The 19,589-nt window shown below is 37.1% G+C and overlaps 1 protein-coding gene across 3 annotated transcripts in view; it reads right to left on the bottom strand.

Moving 5' to 3' along the window:
* The window catches only part of Kiaa1958 (KIAA1958 ortholog), a 116,623-nt gene that overhangs the window by 27,713 nt on the left and 69,321 nt on the right, over positions 1-19,589 (bottom strand). The window contains exon 3 of one of the 3 annotated variants that reach the window (XM_048339282.1): positions 2,710-2,793. The exons of 1 other annotated variant lie outside the window; for it this stretch is intronic. In XM_048339282.1, the coding sequence (XP_048195239.1) occupies positions 2,710-2,793 (84 nt within the window). Of the gene's footprint in view, positions 1-1,465; positions 2,794-19,589 lie in introns of those variants that run through there. One more of the 3 variants, XM_048339266.1, reaches the window with a different exon arrangement.

Genomic DNA, 19,589 nt, shown 5'->3' with positions numbered 1-19,589 from the left:
ATGGAGATAACTCACTTTCTTTTCAAAGTTGTTGAAAACATTAAGATAGCATTGAAATATATCATCTCCCTTTCTTCTTGTCTCTATATGTATAAATGGATGCTTCTCTGTGGAGAGGAAGTCATGACAATGCAGTGAATTCCACCCCCACAAATCCCAAGGCAGACTTCCTTTCCCAGAGCTATATAAAAGGAAAAGATCTTTATGTGCTTATGACTTAAGTGACAGAACCACTGAGCCCTGAAAAAGCTCAGCTTTGTGACAAGTTAGCAAAGCAAATCAGAATGAAATTTGTCCTCATCATACAATGAATTAATATACCATCTACCTTCCTAATGTGAATTACTGTTACTTTGAAGAACAACAAATATCTACTAATAGGATGTCCAGCTATTACAAATCAATTAAGATGTGGAGCCCTGTGTGTTAATGGTTGTACTGGATAGAAATCTAGCTCAACTGTACTAAGATGTTAATGTCTAAATTTATTTTCTTTTTGAAGAATTTTAATCATTCTTCGAAACTTGAAGACTGAGGAATTCATAAGTCTTCAAGATTCAAACACAAAGACCTTGGAAAAACCATTACAAATATCTGACTAGTTATTATTCTAACTCCAGGATATAACATATATATGCATTCATATTCACAGTAGAAGAAATCTGCAAGTTTTCAAAAATGTTTTGAATCTGGCTAAACCTAGTTAAAGTGAGTGTAAATATTCCTTTGATCTCAAACGCAGAGTCAAGCAACCCCTAGAGAAGAAACTGAGTGTAACATTTACAAATTACTCAGGAGATCTGAGCTTTGAAAAGAACAAGTCTTCCTGTTGTCTATTAGTGCTTCGAGATTTTTCCTTAAGACTTCCATTCTCTACCTTTTTATGCCTGATATAAATACAATCTAGTGCTTGGGAATATTTTCAAAGTTTTGGTAGTTTAAAATTTCTTACAAACCTAATAACCAAACTCTTCATTTATAGTGACCTAGGAATAAAAAAAATTATACCCAGGTCCAACACACCAGTGAAAATGAGCCATCTTTTTTGCCACAATATCAGACTTAGCATATTATTTTAAAATTACATTATCTTCCAAAAAAGAATGACACCTTTTGCCTGCTTCAACTCCCTTTCCCTCACAAAAGAAAAGATGTTCTCTGAACATCTAGATTTCCCAACATGGTGAAAAATGAGGCACAGGAGGTAAAACTCTTAAGTTAAAAAGGAATATATAATTCAAGGTCCAGCTTATATCAATTTTATATTTTGATCTGACTGAATACCATTATGTGTGAGCAAAGTGTTGTCTCCTACTGATTAATATAGAATTTTAAAAAATAAAAAAATAAAGCCATTTGTAAAGGAGGCCAAAAGTGAGAGAAGTGGGGAGGAAAAGCAGGAGTTGGGGACACAGTGTTTAAGATGACTTTCAGTTTCCTTTCTGACAGTTTTCTCAAAAAAACAAATTCTTTCTCTCCGGTTGCCTGAGAACCATGATAGTTTTGTCAAGTCTGTAACAGTAATTACCATGTAATCACTCACAAGTACATTTGTTTTTTAAGCTATAAATACTATGATAGTAATACTAAACTATTGCCACTGGCTTATTTGTAAAAAGAAAAAATATATTATATATTTATACTTTTATAAAGTTAACACTGAGGGCAGACGGAAGGGAAGGAGGAGTGGTGGACAATCACAGTTTCTCAGGACCTAATAAACTGGGTTCTTGCTCAAGCCACCTGGTTAAGCTGTATCTGAGGAGGAGTCATAGGAGGCGGAGAGGATGAAATTGCCACTGTTGGAGTGGTCGGCCACCGACTGGGCGGCCTGCTGGCTCAGGTTGTTACAGATGAGCACCAGCTGGTTGCTCTGGGCCTCGGACAAAGTGCTACAGCTCTGATACACGCTGAAGTTGGTTTTCCTGCCAGGGATGTTGCCCTTCTCACACATGGTCTTCACCATCTTGGCCAGCTTGTTCTTGCCGAGGGCTTGGCAGTTGTACCAGTGCAGAGCTGCCAAGTTCACCACTGGCTTGATGGACAAGTAGAAAGGGGCATCCTCATAGCGCATGGCAGGAGGCCGCCGCTGGGCGTACTCCTTATAGTCCTGCACCGGGCAGGTCTGTGGGGCGTGCTGGGTGGCATACACGCGCGAGTCCGTGCCCCCCCTCTTGGTTTTGGCATTCAGATCTCCAGTGTCTTGACCCATCCACTCCAGATACTCTAGGCCCGTTTCTGTGACTCGGAGTCGGATATCGCCCCACTTCAAGGTAGATCCATGGAAGCCTGTGCAGTGGCCGAAAGCTTTTGTGTTGTTGAGCCAGACGAGGTTGAGCAGCCCCTCGGGGTTGTACCGGCTGAGCAGCCCTCTTTTGCGCAGGATGAGCTCATCCGCAAAGGTGAGCTTCATGGACTTGTGTGGCTTGTTTCCTTTTCCTTTGCAGCGGAGCTCGATTTGCTTCTGTTTCAGGGCCTCCTGGGAGCGCTTGAACTCCTTGTCCCTGGTGATACTGTAGCCATACCTGTGTTCTTTCAGGTACCGTTCTAGCCCACACTGATAATTCGCCAGGCTGTTGGGTTCGTACTCGGACCCATCTTTCTGCCTGGCATCAACAAAGAAAGAGGCAAGGTAGGCATCCAACTCCTTGCAAGGGATGACATAAATCTCTCGGGTTTCCGAAGGGTACTTGGAGATGAGGAACTCGCGGAAATTGCGGAGCGCAGTCTGCGTGCTCCGGATGGTTTTCTCATTCTGCTCCCTGCTGAGCTCAGCTGCTCTTTCATCCTGGTCTGCAACAAACGGGGGAGGGGAGGGATAGAGAGGGTGTTGATGAGTTCAGACAATGCACTTTCTACTCTGAAATAAAGTTTCCTTTTATAACGAAAAGAGAAAGAAGGATCCATTTTACAGAGATCACCATCAATGGTATTTACAGGTCTGTCATAAGTTTCACCAATGTTCTAGACAAAAGAATGGCCCACGACCATCAAAGTGAATTTCTTGTGTCACTGGTACACTGTGTTTTGTGTCACTGTGGGAATAGTGACTGGTGGCAGCTTTCCTTTGGGGGAAAATGTGGGGCAGATATTTATTCTACGGATAAATGGAGGGTCACCTGAGAACTGATAAATGCATCCTGAATCACTACACTTGTGGAACCAGGAGCTGGTACTGGATCATTTGACTGAACTTTTTACTGAACTTTTACTTTCACACATCCTGAGAAATGTAGTTTTAAAAATGACTGGATGGATGTTTGATGACAGTACATTTGATATTTGCTCTTCTGTAGCAATTCAGGTAGACATAGTTTATAAATATTTTGTTCATGACCACAGAGCAGTTTGTAGTGAGTAAAATATTTGTATTTTTTGAGGAAAGAAAAAGCAATGGTCAAATGTGAAATAGGCTGTTATGATCAAGAAGATGTCTTTTCTTGGACACAATGTTTTATTTTTACTGACATTACTTATACTCTGCCTCAAAGACATGAGGTACTTGTTTCTGCTGTGGGTTACCCAGGACTAGTAATGCTGCTGGCCTCACAATTCAATATGCTTCAAAATCAGTCAGGGTGTCCAATCACATGCAGGCGACTTGGAGGCAGCTCTAGGAACTTGCATCTTAATCAGTACCTCTATTCTCAGAATGAGGTTCCAGAGCCACACTCTGAAAAACAAAGTTCTACTGTGTCCTACAAGGAAACCCTATTCTATTTTACCTAATGTTTCCTTTTACAAGTTAAGTTTGATGCTATCACTTAAATAATATTATTTTAGCTAGTATTTAAATTTGGGATCTTAAGGTTAGTAATAAAAACTTTTGGTCAACAATCACAACTATGATGTGAGATATGGTAATTAAAAGAAGCCCTAAAGATGGAATTACACATAGAAAACCAGGATACACGATTGATAACATAATGATGTTGGTTTTTCTATTGATTCTTGAGAGGCAAACATAGTGGTTAGTTTAAAACAACAAAAAACACAATTTCTGATCCTCAAGCATTTTGTTTATTCCCAATTATGTAGAGAAAAGTTCACAATCATTTGCAAGTCTACTTAGTCAAAAGTCTGTTATTACCACACCCAGTAATAAAAACAAAGTTTCTAATAAACTAATTTTATTCATAAAATATACCTTTGTATTACAAAGCAGTTGTGAATAACCATGTTATTTTAAAATGGCAATTCTAAAGCAGAATTGCCCAGATACAGATTACTTTATAAAATAAACTAAAATTCACTTGTTAAGATATTTACACTTTTTTGAGAGTTTACATTTCTAAAATTCAAATATACGAAAGTAGGTTTTTTTGCTTTGGGTTTTTTTTGTGCTGGCCTTGGGGCCTGAACTCATCAGGGCCTGGGTACTGTCCCTCTGTTTTTGGCTCAAGGCTAGTGCTCTACCATTTGAGCCACAGCGCCATTTCTGACCTTTTCTGAGTAGTTTATTGGAGATAAGAGTCTCACAGACTTTCCTGACCAGGCTGGCTTCAGACCACAATCTTCAGATCTCAGCCTCCTAAGGAGCTAGGATTATACATCAGTGCCAGATAAAGTAGGTTTTTATAATTCAATAAACTTAAGCTTTTAGTTATACTTTTTCCTCAGTTGAAATTGCTTATGTATCAATAATAATGATATCTATCTTTCCATAAAAAAAACATGGAAACCACAGGTAACCTTAGAGGTAACCTTTCACCAGCTGGCTTCTTTGACTATTTATACATAAAACTAAAGGGGGCAGCACATCTGTTTATTTTGGCTATTTGTTCAAATATCTATCATAGCAGTCTTTAAACTTCAAAGACTTTCTAAGAAGTAAACAGTCACAGTCAAAGCTAGGAAAATCATGTCCAGTTTCTCAACTTTCACATGGGATCTTCTCTGTAACTTCCTTATCAGTGATGAAGACTGAGTTTATGCAAATCTACTAAGGTACATGTTGGGGAAAGGGTGTAACAGACTGAGAGTCCAAACAAAATTTATAAATTAATGATTAAATCTAGGCAGTTCCTGTCCTTCTCTGTCTATACTATATGGATGCTGATGTAGGTGAAATCATTTGTATATGATCATATAAAATGATGTTTATCAAAATAAATTCCAAATAGTGGAAACAAGAAGTCTTTTTATTTACATTTTGTTATGTTTTTCCCCTTTGTCACTGTTTTTTATTTCTGTACTTTTTGTCTTATAAGTAAGTTCATCTGTTTTGGGGAGGGTAGGGGAAGCACAGAACAGTGAACTAATTCAGCAGTGATACTCACTAGATGCTCTGTTGAAAATGAACTATATTGGGGAGGAGGGGGTTGGAGATGGAAAATTGGGAGGAAAAGAGGGAAGAGGTGACATTTTTCAAAAAAAAAAGTCCTCATCTGACCTATATAACTCCAACCCCTCTGTACATTGCCTTTATAATAAAAATAAATTGAAAAAAAAAACACAGCACTTTGAGGCCTGAGTTAAAGTGATGTGAATTCCTGAGGGTTATAGGATAAGAAAGGTTGATTCTCTAAACTGGAACTGGTGTTCTGCAGAACTACTAAAATGTCCAAGATAAAGCAGAGGCTGAAAGTTTTAACCCATTTCTTCCAGATTCAGTATGCTTGTATTCACAAGAGTTATTTAGTAACTATTATCAAATCATATCATTTGATACTGATTCTACCTCAATCTACATTCTTATTTTATAAAATATTCATTATTATTTATGTCCTTTATACAAAAAAATAAACTGAAATTTATTTTTCCAAGCCTTTAGGTGTCAATTTAAAATTGAGTGACTGGTCTTTTTTTTTTCCTCAGGGAAAAGAACAAGAGAAACTGTTCTACTATCAACTCTTTTCTAGAAGCTTAGAATGTACCAGAGAAGACATACACTTTGACTTTACAAGAATTAGAGAGAATGATAACTATGTTTTAAATCAAATAATACTGAAAATCTTCAGCTTCTAACAAAATCAAGTAAGACAAGAGAAAACTGTTAAGTATGGAACTATTACAATTATCTTGTATTTGTCTCGGGGTATAACATATATATAATATAGTAGATGACATACAACCCTTTGCCTGCAGCGATGAATTTCCACAAATTGCTTTCACTTGTGAATCCAGTACCCAGATTAAGGAAATGAACCACAGAAGCAACTTTTTCCTCCTCTCTCACACCAAGAAAACTGCTATTTTGACTTGAAATATGAGGCTTGTTTGGCAAAACTAAACCTATTATGGCACCATACATAAATGGATTTAGGAGGTAAACACTTTTATAACTGGATTTTTTTGCCCAATGTTGACTGTAAGCTTCACCCACACTACTGTGTATCTGTAGGTAATTTACCCTTGTTGCTATGGAACATTCCAGTGTGTAAATTAGTAACAATTCATTTTTCCATTCTACAGACATTGTATTCTATTAGATTTCTGTTATTATCTGTTTGGGGCTTTCTCTTTTTTGTTTGATTAGTATGTATCAGTTGTATAGGGTGGGGACAATTCATTGGTACATTTCCACACATATATGCATACTGGCCAACCTCACCCCCTTGTGTCCCTTATCCCTTGCCCCTTCTTAAAATAATTTTAACAAGTTTCATTTTCATAAATGCAAACAAATCACTTCAACCATTTCATCCTCATTATTCCGCTCCTTTGTTGGCTCAACCCTTTCCTGCTGGTACCCATCCTCTTCAACAGAACCTATTATATATTTTTAGAGTGTAGTAATTGTGCCATATAATTACACCATAGCATTTCAGACATGTATATGTTACATTTTTCTCAGAATAAAAGTTTGGGGTTATTTCTAACAAAACTGCTGTGAACATTCTCACAGGTGTCTTATAATGATCAGGTGCATACATTTCTCTTGGAGCTGCTGAGTCATAAGAAATCAGAGGCTCAGCCTTAACCGATAACCAACATTCCAAAGTAGTGTGTGAGAGCTCAAGTTATTCCATAGCCTCATTAACACTAAGAACTGTCAATCTTTATTTTAGTAGAGGTAGGTTCTACACTGTGATTTTAACTTTTATTTCCCTAATGACTAATAATGTTGAACATTCATCTTTCTAGGTTTATTGGCCATTTGGATATCCTCTTCCATGAAGTGCTTACTTATTCTTAGTGAACCTTGCATCTCTGGTATGTTTTGGTTATAAACAGAGTAGAAAAATTCTATATAGAAGGCCTGATGGTTTGGCTATTAGAATGAAAGGCCTCTTATTTTCTACCTGCACTATTCAGAGCCATAATACTTCACATTTAAGCTTCTCAAAAGGAGAATCCACCCAGTTAAGTGTGCTTTCAGGTTCAAGGACAGCACCCAGGCCTGGAGTTCAGGCCGCAGGGCCTACACAAACCACAATAACATCTACTAAAGTAACAAGGGTTGGAAGCATAGCACATCCATAGGGTCTGACTAGCAAGCATGAGGTCCTGGTTTAAGCCCCAGGATACCAAAAAGGAAAAAAAAATGCATTGGGTTACTTTGTGTGACCTGGTAGAGGTCCTAGGAAAAGCCTTAGAATCTCTCAAAAGAGTGCTTTCCAACAACCTAAGTCAAATTTTTATGTAGTCATGATTTTCTGTACTTATTTGCATATACCCTGTTAATCCAATTATTTTCTTCCTTGTTAGGAAAAAGCACGAAAAAACACACAAATTAGTGCAGTTTCTTATGTTATCACTTAATTTGAAGGGATTTATGTTAGATTTAAATTCAAATCCATTTGCTTCTATTGCTGCAGTATTTAATTTAAAACAAAAACAAACTTAGCCATCACAGCCCTGTGTGATTTTATTAAAGCAATATATTTAAAGCAATGCAAATTGCTGATGCCTAACGTTCTCCTTTATTATTTTCATTTGAGAGGTCTTTTTTGCCTCAATTTTCACTTAAGTAGAGGAAAAAGTGATATCTGAATTCTCTTAATAGACTACTAAATATAAGTCCATGAGCTTATTAAATAAGAATGTATTTTAAATTTAAAAAGTAAAAAGAGTCTGATGAGTAGTTTTATATTTGTGAAGCTGAGATTGGAATGTTTAATCTACATGTGAGAGTACTGTTCTATACCCTTACACTCTAGTAGTCTAGACTGGCTTTAGTCTCACTGTGTAGGACAGGCTGGCCTTGAACTGCTGATCCTCCTGTCTCAGCCTCTCCAGTACTGTGATTTTATTTTTTTAATTTTTTAAATTTTTTTAAGTTTTTATTATAAAACTGATGTACATAGAGGTTACAGTTTCATACGTTAGGCATTGGATACATTTCTTGTACTGTTTGTTACCTTGTCCCTCATACTCCCTTCCCTCCCCCCCTTTCCCTCCCCCCCCAGGTGTTCAGTTCACTTACACCAAACAGTTTTGCAAGTATTGCTTTTGTAGTTGTTTCTCTTTTTTTACCCTGTGTCTCTCAAATTTGGTATTCCCTTTGAATTTCCTACTTCCAATACCCATAAACACTGTTTCCAATATACTCAGATAAGATTACAGCGATAGTGTAGGTACAACCACAGGAAGGTGATACAAGAACATCATCAATAATAGAAGCTACAGATAAACATAGGACGTTGAAAGTAGTTACAACTGTGATATAACAATTGTTTCCACAACATGGAGTTCATTTTTCTTAGCATCATCTTATGTGTTCATAAGGGTATAGCTATTGGGCCTTGTGATGCTCTGTTATGAATTGCCTAAACCTGTACTAATTATTCCCAATAAGGGAGACCATAGAGTCCATGTTTCTTTGGGTCTGGCTCACTTCACTTAGTATAATTTTTTCCAAGTCCTTCCATTTCCTTACAAATGGGACAATGTCATTCTTTCTGATAGAGGCATAAAATTGTGATTTTATTTTTATTTATTTATTTTTTTGGCCAGTCCTGGGCCTTGGACTCAGGGCCTGAGCACTGTCCCTGGCTTCTTCCCGCTCAAGGCTAGCACTCTGCCACCTGAGCCACAGCGCCCCTTCTGGCCATTTTCCATATATGTGGTGCTGGGGAATTGAACCCAGAGCTTCATGTGTAGGAGGCAAGCACTCTTGTCACTAGGCCATATTCCCAGCCCCAGTACTGTGATTTTACACATGTACTATCATTCCATGTTTCATTTTTAAAAATAATAGTATCTTTCAATATCTTCAACTTATTGGAAATAATAGTGGCCTGGGTTTACAGTTTAAATAAATTATTTTTAAATGAATTGTGGTAATTTTCTAATTTTTATGGCAATAAAAAGTGCTTTAAAAACTTGGTGTTTTCTTTCTCCTTCCAATACCCAACTTCTTGCTATTTTTTATGCTTCTTATCCTTTTTCTTAGAACTTTTAAAGTAGGCCATTTTCTAGGATTGTTAACATCACTAATTGAACCTAGATCTGTACGCTATTATAGCTATCTCACCAGAAAATTATTTTTATGGTCAGTTAATTTTTTCTAGCCGGGTGCTGGTGGGTCACCCCTGTAATCCTAACTACTCTGGAGACTGAGATCTGAGGATTGCAGTTCAAAGCCAGCTGAGGCAGGAAAGTCTGTGAGTGAGACTCTTATCTCCAATTAACCACCCGAAAACCAGACGGGGTGCTCAAGCAATAGAGCTCTAGCTTTGAGCACCCAGGCCCAAAGTTCAACAAAACCAAACCAAAACAACAACAAAAACCATTTCTCACATACATTCAGGAAGACTAAAATTTAGAAAAATCATACCAGTTAGTCCAGTATAATTTCTCATAGCATTTTTCATTGAAACAGGGTTCACTTATGTAGACATAAGTTGTCTGCTCATTTCTCTTAGATATATATTATATGACTAGAGATGCTGGAGAAATTTCTCCTTAGTAAGAATTCAGAAAATAGAAGAGAGCACACAATATACTAATATTTAGTACAACAACAAAGGGGCCCTGAAACATAGGGAAAAGGTCTCTTTCTCTTTCATATCCATATCAGGAGTTGTCTCTATGTATGAATTAAGTCAGGTCAAGGGAAAGTATGCAAGGGTAAGACACTGCATGTACAAAGGAAATGACAACTGATCTCCTAGATCTTTACAATACAGAATTAACTCACAGCCAACAACATGCAGAAGTATGATTTTTTTTTCCTGTCCTGGGGCTTGAACTCAGGGCCTGAGCACTGTCCTTGCTTTCTTTTGCTCAAGGCTAGCACTCTACCATTTGAGCCATAGCACCACTTGCAGCTTTTTGTGTTTATGTGGTGCTGAGGAACCGAATCCAGGGCTTCATGCATGCTAGGCAAGCACTCTACCACTAAGCCACATTCCCAGCCCCAGAAGTATGAATTTTTAACAAGTCCCTAGATGGTTCTACTCTAACACAGGTGTAGTCCACAAGGTAAGTAAGTACTTTGAGAAATAATGCCTTAGCTTTGCTTTCCCTAGGTTTAAGATCCTCAAACTTCCAGAAAGCCTAAGTCCAAGCCTTGTCTCAATTACAGGCTTTCTATGCTACTAGAACAGCAGGTTCTAGTTAAAGAAATTATTTATTTCCCTGGAACCTATTAGATTTAGACCTTTTTTGGGGGGGGGAGGAAGAGAGGGGGTCTTGGGGGCTTGAACACAGGGCCTGTGTGCTGTCCCTAAGCTTTTTTGTTCAAGCCTAGTGCTCTGCCACTTTAAGCTACAGCTCTACTTCCAGTTTTCTGGTGGTTAACTGGAGACTTTCCTGCCCCTGCTGGTTTCAAACCACTGTCCTCAGATCTCAGCCCTGAGTAGCTAGGATTATAGGCATGAGCCACCAGTCCCTGGCTAGACTCTTCTTTTTGTAACACCTTTGGAGTTATTCTGAAGTTAAAGAACCTATTTGCCAAAATTCATTTAAAATTTTTATCTTAACTGACTCCTTTTGCCTGAAATAAGTAGTATGGCTAATGGTTAATGGCTCCAGTTTTGCTGGTAAGACTGCTGGTTTCAAATTCCAGCAATGGTTCTTAACCAAAGTTGCCTGAATCCGTGTATCTTTTGTAACCTAACCCTTGGTTTCTTCATTGGTAAAATAGTCATGACTGTATTTCCTTCTTCAGAGTTGTTATGAGGGTCAAGTAAGATAGGAAAATAAACCATCTTAGTTCAGGGTGTGCACCCTGTCAGCAAGTTCAATCTTTGAAACACTGATGCTTAGGAAATGTGTTCCAACCTACTAAACCTAAGTCTTTCTTGACTGGCTAAGGGCTGTAGCTCAGTGGCAGAGCACTTGCATATCATGTACAAAGTTCCGGTTTGATCTTTAGCATCTGGAAAGAAAAGAAAGGAAGGAAAAACAAAACAGCAAAGTGGTCCTATCTCACCTGAACTCCCCTATAAAGGCCACTAATATTGGACATTCTCATATAAATTAATATTTTATCATAGACATATATGAACTGGAGTTAGTAGATATATGTAAATAGCTCATTGTAGACCTTTAATTCCCTAAGACAAAGAATCCTATGTACTGATAAGCTTACTTCATGACTGTAACAAGAGGCACTAGGACCATGAATTTAGTACAGCATTAAATAAGGGAATAATCATGAGATTCTTTACCCTCTAAAAATGCTGATATTTTAATTAAGGAAGTAAGACAGCATAAAATGGCCTGAGTTCATCTGACAAGTGTGAAAAGAAACTAGAGGAAGCTCCTTCAATTTTAAAGCTAATTCTAAGTCGCAGAAAGGAAATTAAACATTCTGTACCAGAACAAAGGCAAAGGAAGAGGAGAAGAAAACACTGTATTATAATTAATCACAATAAAGAGTACTTCTGTCTTGGCAAAAATAAATTCTTAAATCAACTTTAGAGTATGGCTGCATTTGTAGGCTTAGCAGCATGGAACCTATGACAGTAATTAATGTAATAAATCATCTTGTGGACTTTTCTACAGAATCTGACAGCATTCATTGATATATTGCTTATTAGAGACTATGGAGATTTTTCCCTCACTTTTTTATTATACTGCCAGAGACACTGAATCAAGAGTACCTTTTTGTGTTATGTCTGAAATATCTGCTGCTGGTGTAATACATAAAATATATAGTGAGTTGCTGCCAGCAGCTTTTGATATACAACACACCATATACATTCCAGAACCAATCTTGCTTTTTAACTCTCATTTTCCTTGACTTAAGGCAGTAGAAGATACATAGATTCACCATAGATGCAGTATTTACATTTTCCATAGAAGGTAAATTCAGCAACAAAGTCACAATTTTACACTTGTGCTTATCTCTCCTTTTCAGTTCATTCTTTAATGATGCAAACAGTATACAACACAGAATCTTTTGAACAGACATAATGTCACAACTTGCACATGATTCTTCATTGTTTTCAACATCAGAATTTTCAGAGAAAAAATTTTGTTCAACCTAATTTCCAAAAGTAAAAATGAATTCTTTCCTCATTTCAAGAATTCAGCCATAACTATTACACTTCAATGAGTTTACATTCCCTTAAATTTGTTGTGCATTAAGAGCTTCTAATTTCTAAGTATCTGAAGTTTAAAATAGCTAGTGCTGGGGTTGGAGGCATGGTTCATTTGATAGAACACTAGCCAGTGAGCAAAAGCGTCAGGTTCAAGTCCCAGTCTTGAACCAAAATAATAATAAAATAAATAAGATATAATACATATGGATTAAAAAGTAATTTTTGTATAAGGAAAAGAGATTTTTATGTATTTCCCCCTAATAAAATACTTCTGTTAGTTTCATCATAAAATAGTAGTATAAATCATTTTCCTAAAATACAGAAACTATAAAGAAGGTAAAAGCTGTCCAAAAATCCAAAAAATTGTCGTTAGGGACACTTTGGTATGCATCTTTCCAATTAAAAAAATTTCAGAACTGGCACTCCCCTCCCCCACCCCCCCAGGCCCCAAAGCATTTGTGGCTCAGGCCTCTTTGGTCCTAGCTCCTTAGAAGGCTGAGATCCAAGGATCTAAATTTGAAGATGGCCCTCTAGCCACCAAAAAGCTGGAAGTAGATGTGTGGCTCAAGTGGTAGAATGACAGTCTTGAGTGAAAAATCCAACTAAGCATACAAGACCCCGAGTTCCAGCCCCAGTACTGGCACAAAGGGAAAAAAAAAATTACCTTAGGGCTGCGAGCATGACTCAAGTAGTAAAATGCCTTCCTGGCAAACACAAAGCCCCGAGTTCAAACCCTAATACTACCCACAAACACCCAACCACAAAAATCCACCAAATTTCTTCTCCAGTATTGAAAACTGACTACAAGTTATCACACATGCCTGGCAAGTATACTGATGAGCCACACCTAGCTCTTAATTTAAAATTTTAATTAAAATAGTAATTACCAAGTTTCAGTATGCCACTAATTTTTCTTTCATTGAACTTCCCTCTGAAAATGTTGCTTTGTTATATATTCAAGAGAAAAACTGGGCTGGGAATGTGGCCTAGTGGTAAAGTGCTCGCCTCATATACATGAAGCCCTGGGTTAAATTCCTCAGCATCACATATGTAGAAAAAGCCGGGAAGTGGCACTGTGGCTCAAGTGGTAGAGTGCTAGCCTTGAGCAAAAAAGAAGCCAGGGACAGTGCTCAGGCCCTGAGTTCAAGCCCCAGGACTGGCAAAAAAAACAACAACAAAACAAACAAATAAGCAAAGAGGAAAACTTTTTATTCAGTAATGCCTGGATGCTCATCCAAAAATACAGATTTTAGGAACTTGCCAGGTGTCAGTGGCTCATGCCTGTAATGATAGCTACTCAGGAGGATGAAATCTGCAGATAGACGTTCAAAGTTAACCCAGGCAGGAAAGTCTGGGAGACTCTTATCTCCAATTAACCACCAAAAAAACTGACATGGCACTGTGGCTCAAGTGGTAGAGCACTAGGCTTGAGCTGAAGAGCACAGGGACAGTGCCCAGGCCCACAGTTCAAGCAAGCCCCACAACCAAAAGAAAGAAAGAAAGAGAGAAAGAAAAGAAAGAAAGAAAGAAAGAAAGAAAGAGAGAGAGAGAAAGAAAGAAAGAATTGACTAAGCAAGGTACCCGTGGCTCATGCCTGCAATCCTAGTAACTCATGCCTGTAATCTTAGTTGTAACATGCCTGTAATCCTATTTACTCATGCCTGTGATTCTACCTAGCAAGAAAGCTGAGCAAGCACAATGCCCCAAGTTCAAACTCCAATACTGATAACAACTCCTCTCCCCCAAGAAAAAGGGAAAAAGGGCTTAAAGATTTCATATTAAATTTATTACCCATTTGGTGATTCAGAAATCTCTTCCTTAGCTCAAGAGGGTTTCCTATACCTACTCCCACACAAGCTAAGCTGCACACAGCTGCCTGAGAGCCTTTTAAATCCAAGCTGCTCTCTGGCTTGATTTCCTTCAGTACTGAAGTTCAGTCTTCAGTATTTCCCACCAGGTTCTGGTCTGCCTCACCTGTTCCATTTGAAACCAGGCCGACTTGGTTTCCTCTAATGTGGCCACAGGGCCTCAGGACTCTACTCCTGACCTCTGAACCTCCAGGGGTCAGCTCAAATGTCACTCTTTAGGAACCATCCAGCATCTTCCCTTTACTATAATTGATCCTCTGCTCTTTCCTATCACAACCTTTCTAACAATTCGTAATTACCTATTTGAAATTATTTGACTAATATCTATCATCTAAGTTCCACAAGAGGGACTTTTTTCTCTCGCTGACTCAACCATGGTTGAAGAAATGAATATTAAACATTCAATATTTGTTAAGTAAGTAGATTAACTTGACTATCAGAATAAATACACTAGAATGACATAGGAAGAATATAAAGTCAAGAGAAAACACGGGAAAGGAAAGTTACATGTTCTAGAAATTTTACTATTTGCATTTTTGCTTCAACATTCAATAAAATCCATCTAGAGCCTCAACATAGGAGGCACCATTCTGAGAATGCCTACCTTAACTGCTAAACACTGGTTTTTACCCCTTATAGAGACACTGAAAACAGCTAGAGCTTAGGAGTAGAAATAGAGTAGCAGAAGCTTGCAGTGAGGTTTTTTGAAGAATAAAGAAAACTGAGAAGAAGCTGTGTATAGTCTAGGAAAGCACTTCCAGCTAAGGAGTAGGATAGTGCACTACATATGAGAAGCATCACTGGTGTTAAGCATGTGAATTTGGGCATCAGACTCCAGCTCTTACTTTGTTACACTGTTGGTAGGAATGTAAACTAGGACAACCACTCCAAAAACTAAACATAGAACTAACCTATGACCCAGCAATACCACTCTTGGGTAGTTACCCAGAGTATTACAAGTCAGAAGACAGTAAAGACACTGGCACATCCATGTTTACTGCTGGGCTACTCACAACAGCCATGTTGAAGAAACAGCCCAGATGCCCTACAAAAGATGAGTGGATCAAGAAAATGTGGTATGTATACACAGTAGAATTTTACTCATTCATTAGAAAGAAAACATTATGTCATTTGCAGGGAAATGAATGAACACAGTTCACTGTATTTACACATAAACTGACTAAAGGATGGTATACTTAGGGGAGGAATCTAAAGGCTTAACTCCACCAAACAACTACAGTACTGTTTATCAAATAAATACTAGGAAATAAAAATGTGTCTTTTGGGAGGACAGAAAAACAGGAGCACAGGAATGGGAGAAGGGTAGGCAAATACAGTTGTTGTGTTTAATATATACCATGTAAAAAATGAACTATGTAACTTGTGGGTGGGGACAGGAGGGAGAAAATGAAGGAAGGGGTGACATTGACCAAGAAGCATTGTACTCACAACCTGATTTATGTTATTATAATCCCTTTGTGCAATTCCTTAATAATAACAATTTAAAAAAAATTTAAAAAGGGAAATCCAGTCTTTCATCCTCTCCTGGTGTGACCTTGGGTAACTTTAATCTTTTTTAACTTTAATCTTAGTTTCTTCATCTGCAGAATGGTATTTAGTTTATGATATTCCTAATAGTTGTGGGAACCAAGTTAAAGTAAGTAGTCATTGGGATAATAAGTACTTTTAGCATTGGCTATTATTATTATTTTGCATGCAATAGTCATGGAGAGTGAGTTAGCAGATATGAATCTCTGTACGGAAAAAAGGTTTGGAAATTAAGTAATCACCCATTGTCAACAGTTCATCAGTATAACTATCAGAACTGAGTGTTTTTCATGAGTTGGCAGAAATTTCCTGCGTTTGATGACTGAGAAAAAACAAAAATACAACATGCAAAGTAACATCTGATGAATCCAAGAGAGGAAATGCTATACCCATATTATAAACAGTTATTACAAAGTTTTTTTTTTTATTAGATGTCATTTCTTGGGGCTATACAGGGTAACACTTGTTGTCCCAGCTACTTGGAATGTGGAGGTAGGAAGATCATGGTAAGGCCAGTGTGGATAGTTAGCAGAAGACCCTATCTGAAAAGCAAACAAAAAACTCTAAGACTGGGAATGTGGCTCAAGTGGCATACCACTTTTATAGCAAGCACAAGTCCTGAGCTCAATCTCCAGTGTGACAGAAATAAAAAACAAGAACAAAGAAGTAAATTCTTTCTTTAAATATACATTCAATTTACAAGACTGCCTATCTTAGTCAGTAGGGATCAAAATATGTAGGCATCTTGTACTGAAAATGGATAATAAAATAGAAAAACAAAAAGGAGGTATTAATCAACCTGAAATAAAAGATGTATGGCACATAAAGAAAAAGGAAAACAGATAACACATAAAAATGGAAATGCACAAAACCCTAATAAATTATCTCCTTCTCTTCTAAGCTAGGCTATTAATATTCATTAAATTCCACCCAAGAAGCAATAACCTAATGGATAGGGGGAGGATGCTAATTTCTCTAAGTGGGTCAGTGGATGATAACAAAACATGTTTTTGAAGAATTCATTATAAAATAAAAAATATTTTTCAATGTGGATTAGCATTCTGTTACCCGGTTATAAGTATAGGCAGCACAGGAAAATAAACCTTTCTCTTCACAACAAGATGGCTGCTTTCCACAACACAGAATAATAATTTAACAGCATTGATTATAATAACACATGAGTTTTGAAAAGCTAGTGACCTGTAACATAAATCTTAGTATACTCTAGAGACTAAAATTATTTTGTAAAAGAGAACTTCAGGCATTATTTTTAAAAGAATATAAATTTATAATCTTTGACTCAAACCTTAAAGTCAAATCCACAGAAACAGTAATACTAGAGTTATAATTTTTCAGAATGTTTCCTGCTGAATGCAGTTGAGGGTGGAAACTATTTAATAAATGCTTTCTCTTTCCATTCTCAAAACTCAGCAGCCATTTTATGTATTGTCTTTGTTGGAGGTCTCCAGATATTTTTGATTGTACACCTCTATACATAAAAATGCACTTGAACAAGAGCTGCAAAATATGTGTATATACTAAGTATGTATACCCTGTCAGTATACTAAAAGCTAGTAAAGCTTATTTCATAGCTTAATTAGGAAATCTGATATTTAACTCTGGTACCACCATGGATCACTGTGTCTGTGCTGGAAAACACTGAGCCATATCACATGCAGTGACAAACTTTTGTCACTTTTTTAAATTAATACAATTCTGTTCCTATCAATCAGTAAGAGATGAAGAAAGGGGATCATTAACATATATACTCTTTCATGACAGTTTTCATGAAAGTACTAAGATTTGTAGATCATTGTTATAAGTGAAAAAATATGAATACTCCTAATATTTTAAAACTCTAATATTACCCAAGTATAAGTGCATGTATGAAATATGCCATAATGAAGCCTACCATTTTGTACAATATATGCCAATAAAAAAACCCTTGTATATTAAATGCAGCAGAAAAATATGAACAGATGCTCAAGATTGTCAGTCACCGGAGTAATATGAACTGAAATCACAATGAGATACCACTTTACATCATTTTGATTAGGCTATGCTCAAAAATCAAATTATAATACATGTTAGCAAGGATGCAAGGGTGAGAAACCTTTTTTTTTTCTTTTGTCATGGGCCATGTACATATTTACAACATCATTCAAACCATACAAAATTATCAATGCAGGCATATAGCTGAGAATAGTTGACAAGACACATATGAGAAGCATATGTATCTGACCTGTGTACTAAATGATTTCATGGGCCTCATACCATCCTCGAGTCAGACATTCCTCAGCCAAGAAAATTTAGATCCACATACCTGTTACTGAGAATATAAAACGAGACAGCTGCTTAAGACAACAATTTGGTAATCCCTCAAAGTTAAACACAGTGGTACCATATGACTACAATCAAGTTCTCTCGTAGGTATGCTCTAAAGTGAATTTGAAAATATCCATCCACACAAAAATCTTGCACATAAAAGTTCATAACAGATCATTTTTGTAACAGCCAAAAATCAGTTAATAGATGAATCAACATATTAATAAACTAATCACCACAATATGGTCTATCTCTACCATAGGACATTATTCAGGCATATAAAGGAACAAAGAGATTTGTTCTGTAACATAGATGTATCTTGAAGCCTGCTGTGAAAGCTAAGTCTAACAACCAAAAACTTTGAAAGCTAATGTTTCAAGTGCTTACCTGTGATTAATACATTTAAACTGGTAGATAATATATTCCTGAAAAAGTGCATATATTTGTAAGCAAAACATCTCAAGAAATAAGAGCCAGCCAGAAACTATGGACTTCAAACAAGTCTTGTAGCAAACAACAGAAAAATTTAAAAAATGATTCTACTTTTATGAATGGGTAAATCAACTGAAACAAAAACTGATCAGGGGCTAGACATAAAGGGGGATGATGACAAGAGTAATAAAACATAGTGCTGGTGGATGTACAACTCTGTGTTAGAAACTACTAAATCAGATTACTTCAAACAGGTAAATTTTATGGCATGTTTATCTCAATAAACCAGAAATGTGGTAGAAATTGCTGACTGTCCACCCAAATCAGCCTTGTCCATTTCCAGAACTTCCCAGCTATGCTACATTTACAAATCTCTTTTAAAATTGGTGTTTGAGAATGGCTTTCTGTCTCAAAATTGTATGAAATCCTTTCCCACCTAGCTTTGGTTTAACTTGCTAACTAGATTAACTCGCTAACTCTAAAAATGTAGTCTAATGCCACCCATGAACCCCTGGTAAGCCACATATTATCTATTGCCCAAATGACAGAACATTCCATTCAAATTCTGTCAGCTCTGAAACCAATAAATGAAGCAAAGAAAGGGTGGGCACCTACCTACTGCTTAATTCACCACTGCCTTGTAGAGATAATTTTCAGATTTTTATAGCTCTCTCCCTGATCTGTAGTCATCCATGAACTAGGTTATGGGCTAAGCTGCATGAATTTTAGTCAGTGTAGTTACTGGTCTTTTCAGGTCCTGCAGCTAAAGATGACCATGGGGTGGAGTTGGAATCCTAACAGTAACTCTGACTACTCTAAATAAGGGATATATGAACCACTTTGTGTTCTGTCACTTAAAATGTTAATTTTTTTGGTAGTACTGAGGATTAAATTTAGGGCCTTTCACTTGCTAAGCAGGTGGTCTAGCGCTCGAGTAAGGCTTCCAGCCTTCAGTTTTCATTGATTATTTTGAGGTAGTGCT

The sequence above is a fragment of the Perognathus longimembris genome, chromosome 1 (assembly GCF_023159225.1).
Source record: "Perognathus longimembris pacificus isolate PPM17 chromosome 1, ASM2315922v1, whole genome shotgun sequence".
Taxonomy (NCBI): domain Eukaryota; kingdom Metazoa; phylum Chordata; class Mammalia; order Rodentia; family Heteromyidae; genus Perognathus; species Perognathus longimembris.
This window is presented reverse-complemented; position numbering and strand designations above follow the sequence as displayed.